Genomic DNA, 27,606 nt, shown 5'->3' on the forward strand with positions numbered 1-27,606 from the left:
AGCCAGAGAGAAAGGTCGGGTTACCCACAAAGGGAAGCCCATCAGACTAACAACAGATCTCTTGGCAGAAACTCTACGAGCCAGAAGACAGTGGGGGCCAATATTCAACATTCTCAAAAAAAGAATTTTCAACCCAGAATTTCATATCCAGCCAAACTAAGCTTCATAAGTGAAGGAGAAATAAAATACTTTACAGACAAGCAAATGCTGAGAGATTCTGTCACCCCCAGGCCTACCTTACAAGAGCTCCTGAAGGAAGCACTAAACATGGAAAGGAACAACCAGTACCAGCCACTGCAAAAACATGCCAAATTGTAAAGATTATTGATGCTAGGAAGAAACTGCATCAACTAACGGGCAAAATAACCAGCTAACATCATGATGACAGGATCAAATTCACACATAACAATACTAACCTTAAATGTAAATGGGCTAAATGCCCCCAATTAAAAGACAAAGACTGGCAAATTGGATAAAGAGTCAAGACCCATCAGTGTGCTGTAGTCAGGAAACCCATCTCATGTGCAGAGACACACATAAGCTCAAAATAAAGGGATGGAGGAAGATCTACCAAGCAAATAGAAAACAAAAAAAAGCAGGGGTTGCAATCCTAGTCTCTGATAAAACAGACTTTAAACCAGCAAAGATCAAAAGAGACAAAGAAGGCCATTACATCATGGTAAAGGGATCAATTCAACAAGAAGAGCTAACTATTCTAAATATATATGCACCCAATACAGGAGCACCCAGATTCATAAGGCAAGTCCTTAGAGACCTACAAAGAGACTTAGACTCCCACACAATAATAATGGGAGACTTTACTAATGGGGACACCCGACTGTCAATATTGGATCAACGAGACAAAAAATTAACAAGGATATCCAGGAATTGAACTCAGCTCTGGACCAAGTGGACCTAATAGACATCTACAGGACTCTCCACCCCAAATCAACAGAATATACACTCTTCTCAGCACTACATCACACTTATTCTTAAACTGACCACGTAATTGGAAGTAAAACACTCCTCAGCAAATGTAAAAGAACAGAAATCACAACAAACTCTCTCTCAGACCACAGTGCAATCGAATTAGAACTCAGGATTGAGAAACTCACTCAAAACTGCACAACTACATGGAAACTGAACAACCTGCTCCTGAATGACTACTGGGTAAGTAACGAAATGAAGGCAGAAGTAAAGTTGTTCTTTGAAACCAATGAGAACAAAGACACAATGTACCAGAATCTCTGGGACACATTTAAAGCAGTGTGTAGAGGGAAATTTATAGCACTAAATGCCCACAAGAGAAAGCAGGAAAGATCTAAAATTGATGCCCTAACATCACAATTAAAAGAACTAGAAAAACAAAAGCAAACAAATTCAAAAGACAGCAGAAGACAAGAAATAACACAGATCAGAGCAGGACTGAAGGAGATAGAGACACAAAAAACTCTTCAAAAAATCAATGAATCCAGGAGCTGGTTTTCTGAAAAGATCAACAAAATAGACAGACCACTAGCAAGACTAATAAAGAAGAAAAGAGAGAAGAATAAAATACACTCAATAAAAAATGATAAAGGAGATATTACCACTGATCCCACAGAAAATACAAACTACTATCAGAGAATACTATAAACACCTGCATACACCAATAACAGGTTCTGAAATTGAGGCAATAATTAATAGCCTACCAACCAAAAAAGTCCAGGACCAGACAGATTCACAGCCGAATTCTACTAGAGGTACAAAGAGGAGCTGGTACCATTCCTTCTGAAACTATTCCAATCAATAGAAAAAGAGGGAATCCTCCCTAACTCATTTTATGAAGCCACCATCATCCTGATACCAAAGCCTGGCAAAGACACACACAAAAAAGAGAATTTTACACCAATATCTCTGATGAACATCGATGTGAAAATCCTCAATAAAATACTGGCAAACTGAATCCAGCAGCACATCAAAAAGCTTCTCCACCACGATCAAGTTGGCTTCATCCCTGGGATGCAAGGCTGGTTCAACATATGCAAATCAATAAAAGTAATCCATCACATAAACAGAACCAAAGACAAAAACCACATGATTATCTCAATAGAAGCAGAAAAGGCCTTTGAAAAAATTCAACAGCCCTTCATGCTAAAAACTCTCAATAAACTCGGTACTCGTGGAATGTATCTCAAAATAATAAGAGCTATTTATGACAAACCCACAGCCAATATCATACTGAATGGGCAAAAACTGGAAGCATTCCCTTTGAAAACTGGCACAAGACAGGGATGCCCTCTCTCACCACTCCTATTCCACATAGTGTAGGAAGTTCTGGCCAGGGCAATCAGGCAAGAGAAAGAAATAAAGAGTATTCAGTTAGGAAAAGAGGAAGTCAAATTGTCCCTGTTTGCAGATGATATGATTGTATATTTAGAAAACCCCATCGTCTCAGCCCAAAATCTCCTTAAGCTGATAAGCAACTTCAGCAAAGTCTCAGGATACAAATTCAATGTGCAAAAATCACAAGCATTCCTCTACACCAATAACAGACAAACAGAGAGCCAAATCATGAGAGAACTCCCATTCACAATTGCTTCAAAGAGAATAAAATACCTAGGAATCCATCTTACAAGGGATGAGAAGGACCTCTTCAAGGAGAACTACAAACCACTGCTCAACGAAATAAAAGAGGACACAAACAAATGGAAGAACATTCCACGCTCATGGATAGGAAGAAACAATAGTGTGAAAATGGTCATAATGCCCAATGTAATTTATAGATTCAATGCCATCCCCATCAAGCTACCAATGACTTTCTTCACAGAATTGGAAAAAACTACTTTAAAGTTCATATGGAACCAAAAAACAGCCTGCATTGCCAAGACAATCCTAAGCAAAAAGAACAAAGCTGGAGGCATCACGCTACCTGACTTCAAACCATACTACAAGGCTACAGTAACCAAAACAGCATGGTACTGGTAGCAAAAGAGAGATACAGACCAATGGAACAGAATAGAGGCCTCAGAAATAACACCACACATCTACAATCATCTGATCTTTGACAAACCTGACAAAAACAAGAAATGGGGAAAGGATTCCCTATTTAATAAATGGTGCTGGGGAAACTGGCTAGCCATATCCAGAAAGCTGAAACTGGATCCCTTCCTTACACCTTGTACAAAAATTAATTCAAGATGGATTAAAGACCTAAATATTAGACCTAAAACCATAAAAACCCTAGAAGAAAACCTAGGCAATACCATTCAGGACATAGGCATGGGCAAGGATTTCATGACTAAAACACCAAAAGCAATGGCAACAAAAGCCAAAATTGACAAATGGGATCTAATTAAACTAAAGAGCTTCTGCACAGCAAAAGAAACTGCCATCAGAGTGAACAGGCAACCTACAGAATGGGAGAAAATTTTTGCAATCTACCCATCTGACAAAGGGCTAATATCCAGAATCTACAAAGAACTTAAATTTACAAGAAAAAAATCAAACAACTCCATCAAAAACTGGGCAAAGTATATGAACAGACACTTTTCAAAAGAAGACATTTATGCAGCCAACAGACACATGAAAAAATGCTCATCATCACTGGTCATCAGAGAAATGCAAATCAAAACCACAATGAGATACCATCTTACACCAGTTAGAATGGCAATCATTAAAAAGTCAGGAAACAACAGGTGCTGGAGAGGATGTAGAGAACTAGGAACACTTTTACACTGTCGGTGGTAGTGTAAACTAGTTCAACATTGTGGAAGACAGTGTGGTGATTCCTTGAGGGTCTAGAACTAGAAATACCATTTGATCTAGCAATCCCATTACTGGGTATATACCCAAAGTATTATAAATCATGCTACTATAAAGACACATGCACAGGTATGTTTATTTTGGCACAATTCACAATAGCAAAGACTTGGAACCAACCCAAATGTCCATCAGTGATAGACTGGATTAAGAAAATGTGGCACATACACACCGTGGAATACTATGCAGCCATCAAAAAGGATGAGTTCATGTCCTTTGTAGGGACATGGATGAAGCTGGAAACTATCATTCTGAGCAAATTGTTGCAAGGACAGAAAACCAAACGCTGCATGTTCTCACTCATAGGTGGGAACTGAACCATGAGAACACTTGGACACAGAGTGGGAAACATCACACACTGGGGCCTGTCATGGGGTGGGGGGATGGCGGAGGGATAGCATTAGGAGAAATACCTAATGTAAATGACGAATTAATGGGTGCAGCAAACCAACATGGCACATGTATACATATGTAACAAACCTGCACATTGTGCACATGTACCCTAGAACTTAAAGTATTATAAAAAAAAAAGTATAGACAAATCTTATTCAATCTTGAGTTCAGACGATAGTTATATCGGGTTTCATTATAATATTCTTTCTATTTTTGTATATGTTTGAATTATTTATAATAAATGTTAATTGTATGTTACAGTGCATCAAAATATGTTTAAGTAGTGGTGGTGCTTGTGGGTAGCTCTTTCACTACAATAAAAAATCAATATCCAAAAAAAAAAGCAGCGCAAGCTCCTTCAATGAACTCTTACCATCATTCATTCAGCCAATAAATATTTACTCAACATCAGGCTCAACTTCTAACTTCCTAGAAAGATCTTTTTTCCCATCCCTCCCCTAATTCTTACCATTTTACCAACTGGTTCATCTCTCTTTTCAATACCTATATTGTCCCCGCTTATAATGAGAATCTCGTTTTGCCTTTAATAATCTGATTCACCTCAACGAATGTGAAAGATTGTTGAGGAAAGCTCAATTCATGTTCAATTTGATGTTTATACCGAGTCCACCACCACACGTGAAATTTAATAGGGGTAAATAATCTCGACCACCTCTAAAGGGGTGGGTGATAAAAGCTTTCTGTGATCTCACCGGCTCAAGTGTCCTCTTTAATCTGAATTCATCTGGAGAATAACCGCCCTATGATGTTCTTATAAAATTACTTGTTTCCTGTGCTTAGAACTTGTCTCTGGGTAGAGTGTACGCGTCTCAAGGGCAAAGACTCAGTCTTGTTCGTTGACTTCACACACTGCCTGCAAATGATGTGAATCAATAGACCTTTAACTGATGAAGAAAAATTAGCAGTTTGGGAGAAGGTCCTTGAAGGTAGCAAAGCGAAAAGAAGAAGGGGGCGCTTGCGCATAAACAGCTGCTTCTGAGAACGAAAACTACGTATTATTTCCGAGCCTCGGTGGCCGCTCAGACTGCCCTTTAAAGAGACGTGTAGGAAGCCGGCCCCGGGGCGGCCGTGGGCGGAGCCGCGACCTGAACGCCAGGAGACCTCACCAGGCGGAGGCGGTGTCTGCCTCGCGCTGTCCTCTGACCGCCAGGGGGAGACCTGCCGCGCGCTGCGCTCCGGGTCGCGCCGCCACGCTCTCTCGACCCGCGCGCCCGCCGCGCACCACCCGTCGCCACGCCCGCCGCAGGCCGAGGGCCAGTCACTCGCGGGCCGGCGTCCCGCAGCCATTCGCGCCCCGCCCCTGCCCCGCCGCGGGATGAGTAACGGTTACGAAGCACTTTCTCGGCTACGATTTCTGCTTAGTCATTGTCTTCCAGGAAACAGCTCCTTCAGTTTGGAATCAGCTCCCCCGCTGCGGCCGCAGTAGCCGGAGCCGGAGCCGCAGCCACCCAGCCGCCGTCCGGCCTCCCTCGGGCCCGAGCGCAGGCCAGCTCCAGCCGCGCGGCGCCGGCAGCCTCGCGCTCCCTTTCGGGTCTCTCTCGGGCCTCGGGCACCGCGTCCTGTGGGGCGGCTGCCTGCCTGCCCGCCCGCCCGCCCGCAGCCCCTTCGCCGCTCGGCCCCTGGGCGGCCGCTGCCATGAGCACCGACAGCCGCGCGGCCAAGGCGCTCCTGGCGCGGGCCCGCACCCTGCACCTGCAGACAGGGAACCTGCTGAACTGGGGCCGCCTGCGGAAGAAGTGCCCGTCCACGCACAGCGAGGAGGTGAGCGCGGCGACAGTCGCCGCGGGGCTCCCGGGGCAGGCCTCGGGCGGGGCCGGGCGGTTCCGGCAAGGGAGAAGCGCCCTCGGGCGAGGGAGGGTGGCAGGGCCTCGCGTGCACCTGGGCTCCGCCCGCGGGAAGATGCTGGGGCCAGTGTCGACGCGACCTTGGGTCCAAACCCGCTGCTGAGGGCAACGCGTCTAAAAAACTTAGCCGGTGCAGCTGCGCACTGAGTGACACCTCTCTCGGTGCTTAAGGCTGGTAGCAAAACTCAAACATCCTGGGTCCCTCTTCCTGGCACGGAGGTCACAGAGGGCCAGGAGGTTGCTCCGTCCCTCTCCACATCTCACTTCCTTCCCCCACCCTGTCCAGGTAAAGGAATATTTTCGGAGATTATCCTTTGGTGCATTCAGATGAAGTAGTATTCATCCTAACTTTTAAAATGTTGACATTAGACTCTCTATTGCAGTGAGGCAAATGAGTAAGCACTCAATTTTGGCTTTGGAATACCCTAAATACCCTCACTTTAGTCATTACACATTTGATGCACTTATCTGTGCATCTATGTATGCTTTATCAGTACACATTCTATGCACGTAACAGAATGTCATTGTACATTCTATGCATGTAACAATATCACATGTGCCCCATAAATATGTACAAATATAATCTATCAATTAAAAAATAAAAGTTTTGTAAAAACTGGAAAATAAGAAGACTAGTCATTAGTTGGAGGTGACAGAGAGTAATCTGGAATTACAAACTTGTTACCTATTTGTTGGCCATTTCTGAGCAGATAGTCATCCACTGCACATTGTGCATATTGGTGGTATGGGACAATTTTAGTATTTAAAAAATAACAAAACCTTTAGATTTAGGAGCTATATGACTTTGGAAAAGTTACTTTAAAGTTGGGTAATAACACCTTCCTCATCAGGTTGTTGTGAGAATTAAGAGGTAATATATGAAAACGCTCACCATGCAGGCATCTATCTCCCTATCGTCTAGTTCCATCAGAAAGATAAATCTTATTTAAGAGAAAAACCTTCCTAAACTATGTTGTATTATGATATCAGCTGTGTTCCTAAGCAGTTTCTGCTCTCTTCTATGAGATGTTAACAGACCGTGCAGCAGCACACGGCATCCCTCTGAGTTAAGTGCTGGACCTGTGCCCAGGCCTGCTGTTGGGGTCAGTGCCCATCAAGAGATGAGAACTCTTGCTTGTAACTTTAGTAGGAATCTGAGTCTGTACCACATTCTGTGTTCACGTTCCAGCTCAGTGTGTATGTTTTGTTTTATTTAAACCACCTACTTTGGCTGTTTCTCCCACAGATAAATATTTCTGTATTCGGTACATAGACTCTTAATTTCTTCCAGTACTGTTGGTGGTAGTTCAATACAGAATTTTGCACGTATATTGATATTATTGGGTGAAATTTTACCTATCTCACAATAACATACTCTAAAGTAGTGACTCAAGAGAGTTTCTGACTGCAAACGCAGTAAGAAGTACATTTTACTTTGCAATCCAGTTAATAGTTGTATAATCAGTATATCTGAAACAGGTTTCACAAAAAGATATTAGCCCTTATTTTATACTGTATATTCTGATTTTTTCTCTTATTTTAATTTTTAAAATGTTGATTTCTTGATGCTCAGAGTCACATACAACAGTTTGTGAAACATTGTTCAAAGGACTAATTCTGGTTTCTAGTGTTTTATTTAGGGTGCTTCATAACAGTAGGATAAAACTGAAGAAACTAGAAAACATTTCAGGAAAAGTTGAAGGAATGGCATCATACTGTAGGGAAACTATGACTGCTTGGTAAGAGCAAAAGGGGAGGCACATTTTGTTTCTATGTAAAAGAACTTTGTGACATCCAGAGCTCCAAATTGGGATGTACTACTTGGAACAGTTCAGCTTCACTGAAGAGATTAAATAAACTGAACAAATCACTTATTTTTGAGAAAATGTACATGTTGGGTCAAGAGTTCAGTTAAATTTCTTACAAGGTCTCTTCTAGTTCTAATTTTTTAAAAAATGTTAAGACCTCTGCCCAGATTTTTTGTCTCACTGGAATTTTATGAAATCAAACAGTTTGTAAGTGGACCATTATAGGACTGTTTTGCCCAGTTCTTTGTTGTAAGGGTGTTTGACCGGTTGAATCATGGTATTTAAAAAATTCTTATACAACTCCAGATCTAGTGGTAGGCTAAGTCGTGGTGATGCTTATCCTCAGTGATATTGGGTGTGTATTATAAGAATGAAGAGAGCAGAGAACAAACATAAACATTAATGTTAATGACAAACATTAACCCAAGTACAAGGTTAATGTTTAGTCAATATAGCGAACATGTAATTTACGAGATTAAAAATAATTAGGCTTGTGATAAAGTCAATGAATTTCCTACGTAATTATAACATTAGACTGTTTTATGATTTGTCCTGACATTTTGCAGAATCCAAGGTTAATTAAAGAAATGGTTTCAAGAAGAGGGTGAATACTATGAAAATAGACTTACCTTCCTGAATTGAGGAATTCATCGGGAAAGCCTCAAGTGTGCAAATGAGCCATCCTTCCAGAGGGAAATTTCTTAGAATTCTCCCACGATTTGAGCCAAAGCACTTCCAATAGAATTTTTAATCTCTAGTTGGTTCTGCTCCTTCGATTTTTACTAATTTTTAAGAGAATATTATGACTTATAATTCTATCTGGAATGATTATTAACTCATTTTCATCCACTGACTTAAATTTGATTATAAATATGCTTTACATAAAGATCTAGACCTTGTAATTTGAATTCAAGTGAACTGTTGTGACTAGCATGTAAATTATTATTATGGATTGTAAATCTTAACATAGGTAGTTCTGTGCCCTTAAATTGATAAACCAGTTATCTCTTGTAATCATGTGTACTAAGATGTACGTAGTAAAGTGGTTGTATCAGTTTTTATCATAAGCAGTCATAGTTCAGATAGTTCAGAAGTTTAGTGTCTGCTGTTTCTATTAGGAAAGTGCTTTTGCAATTCAGGGGCTTGTCTCTAGTTACTCATTTGTGTTTTCATTGATTGCCCACAGAAGAATGCAAAACACTGTGTCCTTGGTTATCTAATAAGGCAGTGATTTCAGATTGCCAGGTTTGGCCCATTAGTGGTCATAAATCAGTTCAGTGAGTCATGGACCAGTATATTTTTTCTAATTAATATATTGGAAGCTATTAGAGTGCCTGGCATGTTGTGAGCATAAATACCGTTTTATGAATGTTTTGTTCCATTATATGTATATAGGTCTTTGCTCACTATGTGAATGTATGTCTTACTTTGGACTACTATCAAATAAGTCTGAAATACACTAATAAAGTATGTTTGAATTAATTTACAACATACTATAATATTTGTATAAATTTTTTTTTTTGTTTATCTAAGAAAACATGGAAGACAGGTTAGAGGTGCACCTAAATGTTAGGAAATGACTTCTGGAATGTCATACAAGTTGAGTTCTGCAAGATATGTCTATCCTGGTGGTTCTCAGACTTTAGAGTACATAGATAAAGTACTCTCCTTAGGATGCTTGTTAAAATGAAAGTCCAAACTGCTCTTGGAGAATGATTCAGTGGGTATAGGATTAGGCTCAGGAGTCTGAACTTTTAATAAACAGCACAGGTGAATCTGAGGTAGGATTTACCAGCCACACTTATTCTCTAATAATTTAATTTGTTTGTCTTTGAGAAATGTAGCATAGTTGTGATATGAATTCTAGTCAGACATCCTGGGCTTGACCCCAAGTTCCTCTGTTTATAAACCTTATTTTTGTTTCTTTATGAATGCCTTTTTTTTTTTTTTTTTTTTGGAAATAGAGTCTTGCTCTGTTGCCCAGGCTGCAATGAAATGGCACCATCTCAGCACACTGTAATCTCCACCTCCTGGGTTCAAGCAAAATTGTCCTGCCTCAGCCACCCGAGTAGCTACCACAGGCATGCACTACTATGCCCACATGATTTTTGTATTTTTAGTAGAGACAGGGTTTCACCATGTTGGCCAGGCTGGTCTTGAACTCCTTACCTCAGGTGATTTGCCCCCCTCAGCCTCCCAAAGTGCTGGGATTACAGGCATGAGCCACTGTACCTGGCCTATGAATGCTTTTGTGTCTCAACAGTTAGCTTAAATTTTCACTGGTACAAAAAAAGCTTTAAAGTAATTAGACAACTGCTTTAGTTCAAGAACATTTGAGAAACAAGAGTAGGATGAAAACAGGCCTGAATTTATGTATGTTGAAGGAAACAAAAACCTTGTAGAATTAAAATTGGGGTTTGTATGGTATTTCCTGTTGCTACCTTTTTTTCCTGCTTATCAAATTAATATATTCTTATTGTAGAAGTACAGAAAAGTATATAGACTTTGATTAACAGTTTCAAAATGCATTCCTTTTGCAGCTTCGTGATTGTATCCAAAAAACCTTGAATGAATGGAGTTCCCAAATCAACCCAGATTTGGTCAGGGTAAGTGAAATGTGAATGCAAAAATCATGCAGGTCAGAAAGGAAGTAAAGTAAACAGGAAGTTAATTTCTTCAGTTTTGTGAGGGAAGTCAAATAGGCAATTAGCCATAAACTCTCTGTGGTTGATTTGCTGAGACGGCACTCTGATCCAGTAGGCTTATGCATAAAACAGAAAATCTAGACCGTAGGCAACTCTTTAACCAGACAAGATACTAGGATTCTCATGCTTAATTCTCACCATGGTTTCCTCACTATCAGTGTTTTATTTCAGTTTATATTTGGTCTAGGAGAGGAATGATTATCAGTTGTGATTGGTAGATTGCTTTGGTAGACTCAACATCACTAGAAGTAATTTTTCAAATGTCAGTTTCTGATGAAACAATAAGGAACTGTGTTCCACTAAATGTCAGTATATGGCTACTATCATAAATGTTAATGTTCAAAACCCTAAACCACACTTTGAAATCCAACTCAGTCAAAGGCTCACAGCACATTACTTAGGCTACTTTAAAAGTATGGAAAAGGACATGTGCTGGAAATACTGGTTCCCCTGGGCATACTGCAACCATGTAACTCTATAGCTACTATATAGACATTGAGTTATGGTTTTTTTAAAATCAATCTCTGTTTCTCTGAAATGACTGTTTATTCTACTTATGCTTGACTTGTAAACACTTACTGAACCCCTGATATGTACTGTGAAAGTGCTCAAGAATCATGGGAAAGCCTTTGCCGTTTACTTTGTATGATATTGTAAATGTAAGGTAATATGTATCTGATTTATATGTACTAATATTTTCTCATTATCCTTGTAAATTATTCACTAAAATACATTCAAATAGCCTTTGCTTTTTTCTGCTGCACTCAGGAAAAAAAAAAAAGTTTTGGTTTACAATGCTTGTGATTACAGGCCGGGCGCAGTGGCTCAAGCCTATAATCCCAGCACTTCAGGAGGCCGAAGCAGGTAGATCACCTGAGGTCAGGAGTTTGAGACCAGTCTGGCCAACATGGTGAAACCCCATCTCTACTAAAAATACAAAAAAACAAAAAACAAAAAACAAACCAGGCGTGGTGGTACGTGCCTGTAATCCCAGCTACTCAGGAGGCTGAGGCAGGAGAATCACTTGAACCTGGGAGGCAGAGGTTGCAGTGACCTGAGATCGCGCCACTGCAGTCTAGCCTGGACAAGAGAGTGAGACTCTGTCTCAGAAAAATAATAATAGTAAAATAAAAATAAATAAATAAAAATAAAATGCTTGTGATTATAAAACTAAATATACTATTGTCATAAAATCCAGCAATTATGCTCCTTAGTATCTACCCAAAGAAGCTAAGAACTTATTTCCACACAGAGACCTGTGCATGGATATTTATAGCAGCTCCATTCATAATTGCTAAAATTTGAAGCAACCAAGATGTTCTTCAGTAGGCGAGTGTATATATAAATTATGAATGCATATATAAACTATCCAGACAATATAATATTATTCAGTGCTTAAAAGAAATGAGCTATCAAGCCATGAAAAGACATAGAGGAAACTTGAATGCATATTTCTAAGTAAAAGAAGCCAATCTGAAAAAGCTACATACTGTATGATATCAACTATTTGATATTCTGGATAAAACAAAACTATGTAGACTATAGTTTTGCTAGTCTAGTAAAAAAACTGGTAAAAAGATCAGTGGTTGCCAGGGGTTAGCAGGGACGGAGGGATGAATAGGCAGAGCACAGGATTTGTATGTCAATGAAACTACTGTGTATGATATTGTAATGGTGGATACATGTTATTATACAGTTTTCTAAACCTATAAACTATGCAGCACCAAGAGTAAACCCTAAGATAAACTGGACTTGGGTGATTATGACATGTCAATGTAGGTTCATCAAGTGTAACAAATGTATAGCACTGTGGCGGGTATGTTGATAATGGGGGAGGCTGTGTGGATGTGAATGTAGGGAGTGAATAAGAAATCTGTTCAATCTGCCTTCTACTTGATATTCTTGTGAACCTAAAACTGCTCTAAAAAAAAAAAGTCTATTTAAAAAAAAAAAAAACAGGCCGGGCACGGTGGCTCATACCTGTAATCCCAGCACTTCGGGAGGCCAAGGTGGGTGGATCACAAGGTCAGGAGATCGAGACCATCCTGGCTAACACGGTGAAACCCTGTCTCTACTAAAAATACAAAAAGTTAGTCAGGCGTGGTTGTGTGCACCTGTAGTCCCAGCTACTCGGGACACTGAGGCAGGAGGATGGCGTGAACCCGGGAGGCGGAGCTTGCAGTGAGCCAAGATCGCGCCACTGCACTCCAGCCTGGGCGACAGAGCGAGACTCTGTCTCAAAACAAAACAAAAGAAAACAAACAAACAAAAACAAAAACTAAATCCCCTTACAGGTTAAAGTTCAATAACATTAAAATCCAAATAAATTAAAAAGTAAAAGAAAATGCTTGTAATTAATATAGAACGTTTTTAATATGTCATCTAGAGTGGATATTATTTTCATTGGTTTCTTTTTAGAGTAAAATTATCTGCTGTGCTACTGTTTCTAACTCCTTACATATCCCCCCACTGCTTGTTTATTTTTAATTTTTTTGATCATGCTTCTTTTTAAATACCTGGTCAAAATGAGATACATTTTCCTAGAAAATAGATACACACACACACAAACACACACACACACACACACCACTTTACCTTTAGTTTAGAGCTTTACAACCCTTGTAAAGCCCACCCAGACCTCAGGTAGAGAACTCTGTTGTTTTATAGGTTCTCTGCTTCTAAAAGGCATTATGGATAATAGAAAATTTTATAATTAATCAGAAGCATTAAATTTTATATTTATTTTAAATATTGTGTTTATTATAGGAGTTTCCAGATGTCTTGGAATGCACTGTATCTCATGCAGCAGAAAAGATAAATCCTGATGAAAGAGAAGAAATGAAAGTTTCTGGTAAAGTCCAGTCTTTTCTGTTTATTTTGTTACATAGCAGAAGTGATAGATTTTGTTAGGCATTAGAATAAGCCTTTCTTTGCTCAGACACTAAATGTGGGAAATACAAAAATTCTTTTTTAACATAATTTTACTTAAACTCCAAGATGGAGTTATAAGAGGTCAGTGCTGGCTATTATATAAGAGTCAGAATAAAACTTCAACTTGCTGTTCTTCATGATGATGTCATCATGTGATGTAATTTATGTGTCAAACTTCAGAGCAGTAGAAAGATTAAAATGAAGGAGATGGAAAGGATAAAGGGAAGGCTTAGAAGCAGCGTCCACCCAAAGCAAGCATAAGTACCCCCTTCCTGGTAAGATACTGGTAAGCAATGTCTGAGGTCACCTGGGAATATAAAAAGAAACCTGGGCAAGTTACATGAAGAGAAAGAAAATACTGTAACACCCATTCAGGAAATGTAGTAAGTGACAAATTCCAGAAACTGTACTATACTCAAGGAATACAAAAATGAAAAGATGCGCCGTCTCTGCCCTCACCTTACAGTTAGCATAGCATAGTCATTAAAAGCTTGAGCTTTGAAGTTTTGGGGTGTGCAGATTACAGGCTAGTATAATGTTGGGCTAACAAAGACTTTAACCTCCCTGAGTCTCAGTTTTCTCTTCTATAAAATGGGGATGTACCTGTTTCTCCGGCTTCTTTGTAAACTGGATGAAATAACAAAAGAAGCACTTAGCACAGTGCTTGCCTCAAAGTAAGTTCTAGGTAGCTATTATTTGCTACCATGTTGTTATTATTGTGGTTGTTGCTATTTTATTGAGATGGACAATAATAAATTACACGTAAGATGAGATAGGGTATTGTCTTTTTAATCTAATTATAGTAACTACCATTTATTGAGTCTTGCTTTGTGCCAGGCACTGTACTGGGTACTTTATGGTTATATTTTCTCATTTAATTCTCAAAACAATCCTGCAAGTTAAGTCTGTTACTGCATTGCATTAGTGATATTAAATAACTTGAAGGTTGTCATACAACCAGTAAGTGGTTGAACCAGGAATCCACTCAGGTATGCCTAACTCCAAAACCCATTTTTTCCTGTTAATTTCACATTGCTGTTTGTGTTGGAAAGGACGTAAAGCAACATTCTTTCTGAGGTTGACTGTAATTCATGATTTAGTTCCATCTTGGGTCTTTTAGAAGTTGTCCTCAGTTCCTAGAGGGCTTGAGATTTTTTTATAGGTATCAAAGTTATCCCCATATAAAGAGCTTTCCTCTTTCTACCTATCCAAAAAAGCCTTATCCTTCAGAGAGAGGAGGCCATTTCAGATGGCACAAATTCATGGACAGAGAAATAGTAGTGGGGGGGCTTTCATAGAGTTATAGGGGCTAAAGTTAGACCAAAATAGTAAATACCGACTCTTATCTAGTAGAGAAGCTGGGATGGCTGTTCAATAGGGAGTAATCTCAGGGAAGCAGTGTTTTTAGGGAGATCACCTAGCAGTAGGAAGGCAGGGACTCATATAAGAAACATAGAAGAAAATGTGTTGCATATATTGAATGTCAGGCACTTTATATAAGGGTATTTCATTAGCCTTATTTTTCTCCATTTCCTCTTTTGATTTTTCTTTTCTTGCTCTTCTGCTACTCTGTTTGTCTATTGAATAAATTTATTTTTTTGAACAGTGAGTTTACATAAAGTAAATATGTACATATAAAGTTGAATTTAAATGAAACCAAAACCTCAATATTACAAATATAGAAAATGACTCAACTTTCCTAGTAACCAAAGAAATGACAATTAATGTGGTCTTGTGTAGGTATGCATTGTACCTACTAAGTTTTAAAAAAAATTTAATAATAGCATCCTATGTTAGAAGAGCAATTCTTAATTGGTGATGGTGTGGTAAACTGGCACACATCTTTTAAAATATAATAAGACTCACACAAAAGGTCACATGCTTTGACTCATAATCACATTTCTAACAATTCATCCCTGGGAAATGATATAGTATAATGCTGAACAAAAAGTTACTAAGATGTTTGTTTTGGCATTATATATGTGAAAACAGAAAACTGGAACTAGTACTGGAACATTTACTAACCTAAATGTTCAATAAGTATAACTCATTTAATAAATGACACTCTTCAAAATTTACAAAATAATATTCAACCATTAAAAAATGAGCACGTAAAATTGGCTGGGCGCAGTGGCTCACGCCTGTAATCCCAGCACTTTGGGAGGCGAGTCGGGTGGATCACTTGACGCCAGGAGTTCGAGACCAGCCTGGACAACATGGCAAAACCCCGTCTCTACTAAAAATACAAAAATTAGCCAGGCATGGTGGCGCAGGCCTATAATCCCAGCTGCTTGGGTGGCTGAGGCATGAGAATTGCTTGAACCCGGGAGGAGGTTGCAATGAACCAAGATGGCACCACTGGGCAACAGAGTGAGACTCTGTCTCAAAAAAAAAAAAAAAAGTATGTAAAATTATACACTAAAAACACAATACATTCAAGGCCACCCCTAAGTGGAAAAAAAGCCACAGAATACACAGAAATCTAAACAGTAATTTGGGTGATGAGACTGGCAATTCTTTTTGGTCTTTCTACTTTTATAGGTCTTTGTCATTTCTACAGTAAGCACATGACTATTAGGATAAAAAAAATCTTGGCCTGGTGTGGTGCTGTAATCCTAGCACCTTGGGAAGATTGCTTGAGACCAGGAGTTCAAGAGCCCCTGGGTAACATATCAAGACCCTGTGTCTACAAAAAAATGAACATTAGCCAGGTAGTAGTCCTAGCTACTTGGGAGGCTGAGGTGAAAGGAACACTTGAGCTCAGAAGGTTGATGCTGCAGTGAGCTGTGATCGCACCACTGCACTCCAGCCTGGATGAAAGTGAGACCCTGTCTCAAAAAAAAAATTGTGGTGATTCACACCTGTAATCACAGCACTTTGGGAGGCTAAAGTGGGAGGATCCCTTGAGGCCAAGAGTTCAAGGCCAGCCTGGGCAGTATAATGAGACCCTGTCTCTACAAAAAATTTTTAAAATTAAAGAAATTTTAATATAACTAAATACTACATAGAAATATATTTTAAATATTTATTACATAAAGGTAAGCCAAATAGAAGAGGAAATAATGTTATGCCCTACTTCATATGACCAAAAACTGGAAGATAGTGTCTGAAAATGAAAATGATTGTATTAGGAAGGTAGAATTGTGGCCTTTTTTTTTTTTTTTCAGTTTTCTTCTCATTACATTTTCAATTTAGTCTTTGTATATAGATTTTGGTTTATTGGAGAAAGTATATAATGTGCTTTATTAATGTTTAAGTCATAAAAATATAAATTTCAAGTAATTTAAGCTCCAATAGTTATCTTAACCTGCCTTCTAATAAATGGGAAATAAATATTTACTTTTTGTTTTGATAAACATATATTTGTTGGCAACTAGCACATGATTTTAAAAGTATAGTGGAACTATACATTTATGTCTTAAAATTAAAACTATAAAGTTATGTGACTGGGAAAGGAAAAATAATTCATTCAGGATTATCTGTCATCTTAGTATTATAGTAGTGTTAATACTAGCATATAGTGAAATGTGTATCCAAATGTAGTAATCAATTTTGTTTTCTTTGTTACCCAGCAAAACTGTTCATTGTAGGATCAAACTCTTCATCATCAACTAGAAGTGCAGTTGACATGGGTAAGCGAAAACTGAATTTTTTATCTTAGTAGTGGACTTTAAATTAGTATAGGTGTATTAGTTATAACTTGTGCTTAGGTCCAGGTAAAAAGAAAATGAGTTGATTCCAATTTTACCTCTTAAAGTTCTAGCCTAGTTTCTTAAGGCTTCTGTAAAATCATACTGACTTATGTAGGGTCATATTTTGATATGCAAGAGGAATGTAAAAGGTGTAATGTAGTTAAATGTTCACTATCTGTTTGAGATAGAAGTTCTTATTCTTAGCCCTTTTAGTACTAGAGGTGAAATATCAAAACGAACAACGGCAAAAAAAAAAAAATCCAAATATATCTATTTTTAGCATTTAGGTTATTGTGATATTAAAGTTATTCAATACTTAAATAAAAAATTATTCCAGTATTTACATATATTGAAAACTTAAATAATTGGTTCTTTAATGTAACTTTAGAATGAATAATCATTTAAAATAAGCTCTTAAATTATTTTTATAGAATTAAGAAATTATCTACCTCTATAAATATGGATTAAGACCAAACATTCAGTTTTTCAGTGTCTCAAGCTTATTCTTTGCTGTGACTACTAGTTACAGAATATTAGGTCATAATTCTGTGATCATCCATATGCGATAGTAGTGAGAAAGTAGAACTGGAGAAGAAAATTTTATGAAGATAAGGGAGCTACTAAAAACTTCTGGGACCTAGGAAACAAGAAGAAATTTTGTTCCCTAGAAAGAGGAGCATGTAGTAGTAGCTGCAAGCTGCCTAGGAAGAAGGCAGGTCAGAGAAACCCACTTGTCTGCCACACAGAGCAAGTAGGTAAATGGGCACTTACACATTTTTGAAAGATAGAAATGTTCTAAATGAAAAGTAAACTATGAAATAATCTGTTATTTTGAAAACTAGTGAAGAATATGGACAGAATTCAGTGGGATATTTTGAAAACATTAGAAATATTTGTTTTTATGATGTAACAAGCATTTATTTTCTTTGTGTTTTCCTTGCTATCAGCCTGTTCTGTCCTTGGAGTTGCACAGCTGGATTCTGTGATCATTGCTTCGCCTCCTATTGAAGATGGAGTTAATCTTTCCTTGGAGCATTTACAGCCTTACTGGGAGGAATTAGAAAACTTAGTTCAGAGCAAAAAGATTGTTGCCATAGGTACCTCTGATCTAGACAAAACACAGTTGGAACAGCTGTATCAGTGGGCACAGGTAAGGGATGACAGGATCATGAGCACTCCGGGAAGAACTTGCCCTTTTCAGTCTTTGCTGCACACTGTTGAGCATCATGCACATAGTGGCCACCCCTGCGGGGTGACTTTTCCACATGTGGGAGTTTTGTTTTGTTTCTGCAGGAGTTTTGAGGTAGGTTTTATCTAAATCATTTGAGGTTTTTGTTTGTTTTTATTTAAATATATCTCTGATTGAACTGAATGTTAATCCCAGTTAAAATGAGTGACAAAAATACTAGAAGATGTGTGTTAAAACATTTATACCAAATGAATTAAGGCCATTTCCTTCAGTTCTACTTATGTGCTGAAAACAATAATACCTAACGAAAAACCTTATGGCGGGGTGTGGTGGCTCACATCCGTAATCCCAGCACTTTGGGAGGCTGAGGCGAACAGATCATGAGGTCAGGAGTTCGAGACCAGCCTGACCAACATGGTGAAACCCTGTCTCTACTAAAAATAAAAAAATTAGCCAGGCGTGGTGGCGCACACCTGTAATCCCAGCTACTCAGGAGGGTGAGGCAGGAGAATCACTTGAACCTCAGAGGCGGAGGTTGCAGTGAGCTGAATTGCACTACTGTACTCCAGCCTGGGTGACAGAGCAAGACTCTGTCTCAAAAAAAAAGAAAGAAAAACCTTCTTTTTCTTTAGGTACTATTAGACCATGGCTCTAATTTCCTAAGTAAGGGAATATTTTATATATAACAAATATTTTGCTGTTATTCAAAGATGTGTGAGACTGTCAGTTCATACAACTTGATATGGAGTGAGTGTCATAAATTAATTATTCCCACTCTCTGGTCTAATAACCTACAAAATTATTAGGAAAGTCACTTACTAGCATTTTACCTTTACTCTCAGTATTTTTCTTTATTCCTTTTCCTTCTTCTTCAGCCTTCTCCTTTTCAGAGCTTTCAGAGTTTCTTATGGACAGGAAGACCTAGAGAAAGTATTTCCCCTTCTTGATGATAGCCAGAATGAGGACAAGAAACTATCGGAGAGACTTAGATGATTCAGAATGTAAATTAACCAGTGTAGCTACTGGAAGCTGTCAATTCTTCTCTTTCAAAATGTGTCTGATTCATAGCCATATTTTATACTTTAACATTAAAGGTATTTACTTGTATTTGATCCTCTACCTTTAAGAACTATTCGCTCTGTAGCTGAAACCATCACACTTAACAAACTAACAAAAATCATGTTTGTTTTCTAGGCAGATGTATTAGATTGTTAAATGGTTCTAGCAGGAGACTTTTTAATAGTGTAGTACCAGGCCGGGCATGGTGGCTCACGCCTGTAAGCCCAGCACTTTGGGAGGCTGAGGTGGGTAGATCACCTGACGTCAGGAGTTCAAGACCAGCCTGACCAACATGGTGAAACCCCGTCTCTACTAAAAATACAAAAAATTAGCTAGGCGTGGTGGCAGGCGCCTGTAATCCCAGCTACTCGGGAGGCTGAGGCAGGAGAATTGCTTGAACCTGGGAGGTGGAGGTTGCAGTGAGCCAAGATCACGCCACTGTACTCCAGCCTGGGCGACAGAGCAAGACTCCATCTCAAAAAAAAAAAAAAAAAAAAAAGTGTAGTACTGTTGGCTTTTTCGTTCCCCTAGTGTTACATTTCCTTTCCCCGTTACATAGGGAAAAGGTAATAGGGAATTCCTATTCCCTATTACTACTAACCTGGGTTAGAAAAGCATATATTAATAAAGATATTAATGTAAAAGTATTTTGTAAACTTTAATCACTGTGGATTGTGATTTTTCATATGTTCTAAAATTAAGTTATTTTATTGCTTATTGTTTTCTACTTTTGGTATTATATTTAATTTAATAGTGATATCATGATTTTATTTTCACTTCTAGGTAAAACCAAATAGTAACCAAGTTAATCTTGCCTCCTGCTGTGTGATGCCACCAGATTTGACTGCATTTGCTAAACAATTTGACATACAGCTGTTGACTCACAATGATCCAAAAGGTAAAACTGATATTTTCATTACAGAGATTGATCATAAGCTTTTGTCTTACAAAAAGTACTTGTTGATACATAATTTTAAGTGTGGACAGTGATAAAAATACAGTATTATCTGAACTATTCTTAATGGTTAGTTCAAAACATATATGCCTTTATTTTATTTTCAGAAAACTTTATCTCTGTACCAATGGGGAAAAAAAAGTGAAGGGATCATTTCCTGAACATCTGGTCTTTTGAGGTTCACAAATATTAAACTGCACAGAAAAGATCTTTTGAGACATTCTAAATAGTAATATATATAATCCTATCTAGTATAGCAAAGACTGGACCAAAAGGCCACTTGATTTTTTATTTAGTTTTGAGATGGAGTCTTGTTCTGTCGCCCAGGCTGGAGTGCAGTGGCATGATCTCAGCTGACTGCAGTCTCCACCTCCTGGACTCAAGCTCTCCTCCTGCCTCAGCCTTCCAACTAGCTGGGACTACAGGCGCATACCACCACACTTAGCTAATTTTTGTATTTTTTGCAGAGACAGGGTTTCACCATGTCACCCAGGCTGGGCTTGAATTTCTGGACTCAAGCAATTCCCCCACCTCGGCCTCCCAAGGTGCTGGGATTTTAGGCATGAGCCACTGTGCCTGGCCAAAAAGCTACTTTATTCAAGGAGATAAATATCTGGAAAAAGTGTAATTTAATTCAAAACTTAATAAGCATCTTAGGATAGGTAAGTAGGTATTTTATTAAGACATGTTTAGTGTTAATCAGAAATATTATTTGATTAATGAGAATGGCTTGTCTGCCTTTTATAGAATAATTTTTTACAACATTTTATAAGATAACTAGAAAGACTTAGAAGATAATATTGAACATAACTTGCAAAGATAAATGTTTCAGAGAGCCTGTATATTATTAAGTAATGTATATTACTAAGTATTTTTGGTATAAATGAGAAATGTTTGGTTATAAGTGAGAAATGTCTTGCGAAAGTTTTAATTCTCGATGACATTTTTATAGAAGTTCTGATTTAATAAATATTAGAGGAAATTACATTTCATAGATAATTCCCGCCGAAAAAATATTCAGCTTTTACTTCCATACCTAAAAAGATGACACAATATCAGTGGATTGATTCATTTTGCTTATTTTAAGAATGCTATGGATAATCTATTAAGACTTTATACTATTTATTAGCAGTCTACTTCATTCTCATTTCTTCACTGTTTCATCAGAGGAGGGGGAGATGGAGGAGAAAGAGTTTTAATAGTTATTTTTCCTTGAATGCCAAGCATCATGCCAAATGCCTCAGAGAGATTATCTATAATCCTCACAACAATGGAAACCATACATTTTTTTTGTCAGGAAATAGAGCCTCAGAGTGAAAGGAACTAGCCAAGGTCACCCAGCTGGCTTTGGGCAAAGTTTGAACTTGGCCTAAGTCTTGGATTATTTTGGAGCCTTTTCCACTATACAGTCTCTTTGATTTGAAACATTAGTGTTACAGTATTACAGTCTGAGAACTTTATCCATTTTCATTTAAATCATACCAGAATAAAATACAGGGACTTTTGCCTCCCCAGTAGAGCTTTCACAATCAAGTAAATTGATTTTTTAAGCCATTTTAGTGAAAATCTAACAAATTGTTATGCTGATTTATTCTGAACTATAAGTCATTTAAATTTTAACTTTCCATATGTTGGCAGATGTCATGTGTCTGTTTACTTTTTGGAGGCTCTTCTAACAGTAATTGTTACCAACAGCTGATAATCCAGCCTGTACCCTCTTCTAGCTTCACTTGAAAAAAACTCAATCCTTTTCCTAGTAGGAAAGGAAATAGGAAAAGATTAAGGTTCCTAGTGTTTTATTTTCACATATCTAAATGTTGACATTTAGAATGTGTGCTAATACATTATTGTTATGGCAAAATATATTGCATATGTATATGAGGAGAGAGATTTAATCCTTTTTTATATTTTTTGTATTACATAATTTGATACTTAGTTGTCTTTTTTAATTCTAAGACTTTTGGTGAAAATGTATAGGCTTATCCTGCATTTATCATTAATGAACCTTCAGACACTTTAATCTATAATAAAGCAACTCTCGATTTAATTTGTCATGTTTACTGACTAAAGAGTTCAACCATAATTAAATTTTAAAAGCAGTTAAATGAATAGCATAGTCTCTGATTTTGTGTCATATTTTTTATTTTTTTAAGCAACCAAACTGTAAAAACTGTAAAACATTTAACTGTAAAACATTTAACTCTGTAAAATTTAACTCTGTAAAACTGTAAAACATTTAACTCTGCTTGTCATCTAAAATAGAATTTTGTTTATAAATTCCCTGAAGGTCTACCCCTGTTCTAAAAATTACCCTTACTCCCCATAATGGGTTTATTTTCCATTACCCTTTGTTCTAGAAGTGTAATAACAATTTACCTAGAGAGTAAAATTGTAAAGTAGATGATCCTGAATTTAGAACTTTCCATTTTTATTTGTTCCCCACCCCCCATTTCGATTAAATCCAATCTGTATTATGTCTCTTTCCCTCAGGGTCTTCTCTGTTAGAAAATCTGATAAACAAATCCATATTAATGTTACTTTTCCAAGGAGGCATTTGCATTCTATATATGAAAACTACCATTTACTAGTGGTGTGACCTTGGCCAAGTTACCGAACCTCTCTGCCTTGGTTTCCCCCCATAAAGAGATAATAGTATCTATCTCATAGGGTTACATGTGGATTAACTGAGTTAATACATGTAAAGTACTCAGAAAAGTACCTGGCACATGAAAATAGCTAACATTGATTGAGTGTTTACTATTAATGCTATTCAGGTATCACAGCAGTTTGGGAGTAGGTGGGTCCTTTAGCACTCCGAAATCAAACTGTGAAGATGCTCACTTAATCCCTATCTGTAGGTTGCTTCTGACCCCAGTGGAATCTTTCCATATTGATTGATGCATTTAATAGACGTTTGAGCACCATTTGTCAGCCATTGTTCTGGGTACTAGAGATAAAGGATCAAGTCAGACAAAAACCAACCCTCATGGAATTTATATTCTAATGGGAGGAGACAGACAATAAAATAAATGTTACATACGATAAGTGGTAGTATATGCTATGGAGATAATTTGGCCGAAGGAGAAAGAGTATCCAAGTTAATTGTTGTTTTATATAGTACAGTCAGAGAGGCCTCTCTACTAAGGGAATATTAATCAGAGACCTGCAGGAAGGGAGTGAGCCATGTAAATATCTGGAAAAAGTGTGTTCAAGGAAAAGGGAGAAGCTAATCCAGAGTCCCCAAGGTGTGAATGTGCTTGAGGTTTTCAGGATACAGCAAGGAGGTGAGGCCAGTGTGGCCAGAGGAGTGAGGCAGTGAGGAGAGGAGTGTTGGGATATGGCATCAGAGCAGTCATAGAGAGCTTGGATATAAACTTGGAATTTGCTGGGCATGGTGGCTCACATCTGTAATCCCAGCACTTTGGGAGGCCAAGGCAGGGGATCACTTGAGTCCAGGAGTTTGAGACCAGCGTAAGCAACATAGTAAGACCTCATATCTACAAAAATAATAATAATAATAATTAAATTAGCTGGCCTTGGTGACGCACACCTCTAGTCCTAGCTACTGAGGAGAATGAGGTGGAAGGATGCATTGAGTCCAGGAGTTTGAGGCTGCAGTGAGCTGTGATCATGCCACGGCACTCCAGCCTGGGCAACAGAGTAAGACATTGCCTCAAAAAAAAAAAAAAAAAAAGAAAAGAAAAGAAAAAAAGAATTGGCACTGTGGCACTGTCAAATTATCGACTGCTGGTAGAAGTGTAAAGTATAGCCTTTCTGTAAAGCAGTTGGCAATATAGCGTGTATCTAGCTTTAAGAATGTACTTGTACTTTGGCACTTCATTCCACAGCCAGGCATGCATTTTAAAATGTTCATCATCCGCATCATTGTGACGGTTTGTTTCTTCCATATTTGGAGATAAATTTATGTGTAGACTTTTTTTTTGTAAGACATAGTTGATAACGAAAATTTATTTAAATGGTCTTGCAATGATTTAAGTATTCAAATGCTTAAAGAAAGCATTGCTGGTACAAATATTTCTATTTTTAGAAAGGGTGTTTATGGATCAATGCCCCAGGTGTCATCAGAGCCATTGGTGTTTTCATTTTTAAAATGTCACCTGTAAAATGGGCATTATTTATGTGTATATGGCTTTTTTTGTCATTCCTGATAAATGTATTATATAAAGTCTATACATTGGATAATAACACTAGTATATTTAAACTTAGACTTATTTGTAATGCAAACCACCATTTTAATGTACTGTAATTAATATGGTTATAACATACATATATATAGTCCTTCTGTCCTCCCATCACACAACTTTTTGTGTGTGTAATAAACCGATTTTCATTTGAAAATATTTTTCGAGGCCGGGCACGGTGGCTCACACCTGTAATCCTAGCATTTTAGGAGGCCAAGGTGGGTGGATCACCTGAGGTCAGGGGTTCGAGACCAGCCTGACCAACATGGTGAAACCCCATCTCTACTAAAATATAAAAATAGCCAGGCATGGTGGTGCACGCCTGTAATCCCAGTTACTTGGGAGGCTGAGGCAGGAGAATTGCTTGAACCCGGGAGGCAGAAGTTGCAGTGGGCCAAGATCACACCATTGCACTCCAGCCTGGGCAACAGAGTGAGATGCCATCTCAAAATATATATATATATATATATATATATATATTTTTTTTTTTTAAAGAATGTTTATCCTGGCATTATTTTTATTAGCAAAATATTAGGAAAAACATAAATGTTTTGACCAATAATAAGGAAATATATGATTTATGATATCTATATAATATAGTAGTGGGGAAATTATTAAAAATGATGTTTTCACAGACTATTACATGGGAAAATATTCACAATATAAGTGGAAAAAGATAAGCAAATAAGGCTTTAACTACAATATGATTTCTAATTTTGTAAGATATGGATATACACACACATACAGATACAAGATATAGAGATATATAGAGATTCAAGATATGGATGGAGATATATATATATATATGAAGATATATACTCATATACACCAAAAAAGTTGTAAGGAAATGCATGACAATGGTATATCATCTCCAACTGATAGGATTATCAGTTACTTTTTTCTTCTTTAGACTTTCCTGTATTTTTCCCTGACTATACATTAGAATCACCTGGAGATCTTTAAAAAACTGCAGATGTCTAGGCTCCACTCACCAAAAGTTAAGAATTAAATAGGCTGGGGTACAGGCGTAGATACTTTTTAAATAACTGCCTGGGAGTTTCTAATATTCTGGTTCAGATTCATAGCACACACATGAAGAATAAGCATATTATATATTAAATTTTGAGGTGTTTCTTTTGTTATGCTAAATGCTTACCTACATACTAAAGTGCTTTTTTGTTTTCCAATTTAACATGCTGGGGTTTGTTTGTTGTTGTTTCTTTTAGAACTGCTTTCTGAAGCAAGTTTCCAAGAAGCTCTTCAGGAAAGCATTCCTGACATTCAAGCGCACGAGTGGGTGCCGCTGTGGCTACTGCGGTATTCAGTCATTGTGAAAAGTAGAGGAATTATCAAATCAAAAGGCTACATTTTACAAGCTAAAAGAAGGGGTTCTTAACTGACTTAGGAGCATAACTTACCTGTAATTTCCTTCAATATGAGAGAAAATTGAGATGTGTAAAAATCTAGTTACTGCCTATAAATGGTGTCATTGAGGCAGATATTCTTTCGTCATATTTGACAGTATGTTGTCTGTCAAGTTTTAAATACTTATCTTGCCTCCATATCAATCCATTCTCATGAACCACTGTATTGCTTTCCTTAAACTATTGTTTTCTAATTGAAATTGTCTAGAAAGAAAATACTTACAATATATTTTTCCTTTATTTTTATGACTAATATAAATCAAGAAAATTTGTTGTTAGATATATTTTGGCCTAGGTATCAGGGTAATGTATATACATATTTTTTATTTCCAAAAAAAAATTCATTAATTGCTTCTTAACTCTTATTATAACCAAGCAATTTAATTACAATTGTTAAAACTGAAATACTGGAAGAAGATATTTTTCCTGTTATTGATAAGATATATCAGAGTAACTGGAGTAGCTGGGATTTACTAGTAGTGTAAATAAAATTCACTCTTCAATACATGAATGGAAACCTAAATTTTTTTTATGTGTCCTTGCTTATAGTTTAGCTGTAATGATTTAACCTTGTATTCTTGTGCCATATTCTCTCTTTTTATTATTTATAAAGACAAACCAAAGTAAATCTGACAGGAGACTAGAAGCTTTGAAATTATTGTTTGGGGGTTTTATAAAAGCAACTACTGTCACCTCCATCCAGATTCTTTTAAATTATTGATCCATCCTTAGTATATATTGCTACTCATTCAAGAATCCTCAATAAGTATTGAGTATTTACCATATGTTGGGATACTGTGGGCTCTGGAGAGAGGAGGGGGCAATAGAGCCAGAAATTAAGAATCAGTTGAGTAAAATGTGTAATATTTATTCCCCATTAATAACTGACTAGGAAGGACTAAAAGCCAGAAAGGGGATGAAAAAAAAATCCTTAATTCAGGGCCAACATTATCTACTTAAACAACTTTGAGATACGGTCTTAATTATTTTAAAGCAGAATAATATAATTGAAAGTTTATAGCTAAAAGAGACTATATAGGTCATTTAGTATAATTCTTCATTAGTTTAAGAACCACAAAATTGCAAATAAATAAGCTATGGACTTTGATGTACACTATAAATCTCCTTAATTCTGTAAATTTGTGTCTGTAACCTGAATAGTTTGAAAACTTCTTTAAAAATCTCTTGTATCTCAGCCGGGCACAGTGGCTCACACCTGTAATCCCAGCACACCTGTAATCCCTTTGGGAGGCCGAGGCGGGCGGATCACGAGGTCAGGAGTTTGAGACCAGCCTGACCAACATGGTAAAACCCCATCTCTACTAAAATACAAAAATTGTCTGGGTGTGGTGACACCCGCCTGTAATCTCAGCTACTTGGGAGGCTGAGGCAGGAGAATCGCTTGAACCCAGGAGGCAGAGGTTACAGTGAGCTGAGATCGCGTCACTGCACTCCAGCCTGGGCGACAGAGCGAGACTCCATCTCAAAAAAAAAAAAATCTCTTGTATCTCAATATTTTTAAACCACAGGCCTAAATAAAACTAATTTTGCTCAAGTTTTCTCAACCTAGGGAAAAAGAACT

The 27,606-nt window shown here is 37.6% G+C and overlaps 1 protein-coding gene across 1 annotated transcript; it reads left to right on the forward strand.

Moving 5' to 3' along the window:
• Positions 1-4,918: 4,918 nt before the first annotated feature.
• On the forward strand, positions 4,919-27,182 carry GCLM (glutamate-cysteine ligase modifier subunit). Its single transcript, XM_002810592.5, has 7 exons — positions 4,919-5,976; positions 10,408-10,473; positions 13,339-13,423; positions 17,076-17,135; positions 18,143-18,345; positions 20,227-20,341; positions 25,827-27,182. Exons 1-7 carry the CDS (start codon positions 5,851-5,853, stop codon positions 25,994-25,996), a joined length of 825 nt encoding a protein of 274 aa, XP_002810638.1. The 5' UTR covers positions 4,919-5,850; the 3' UTR covers positions 25,997-27,182.
• Positions 27,183-27,606: the final 424 nt, after the last annotated feature.

Source organism: Pongo abelii, chromosome 1, assembly GCF_028885655.2.
Source record: "Pongo abelii isolate AG06213 chromosome 1, NHGRI_mPonAbe1-v2.0_pri, whole genome shotgun sequence".
Lineage (NCBI taxonomy): Eukaryota > Metazoa > Chordata > Mammalia > Primates > Hominidae > Pongo > Pongo abelii.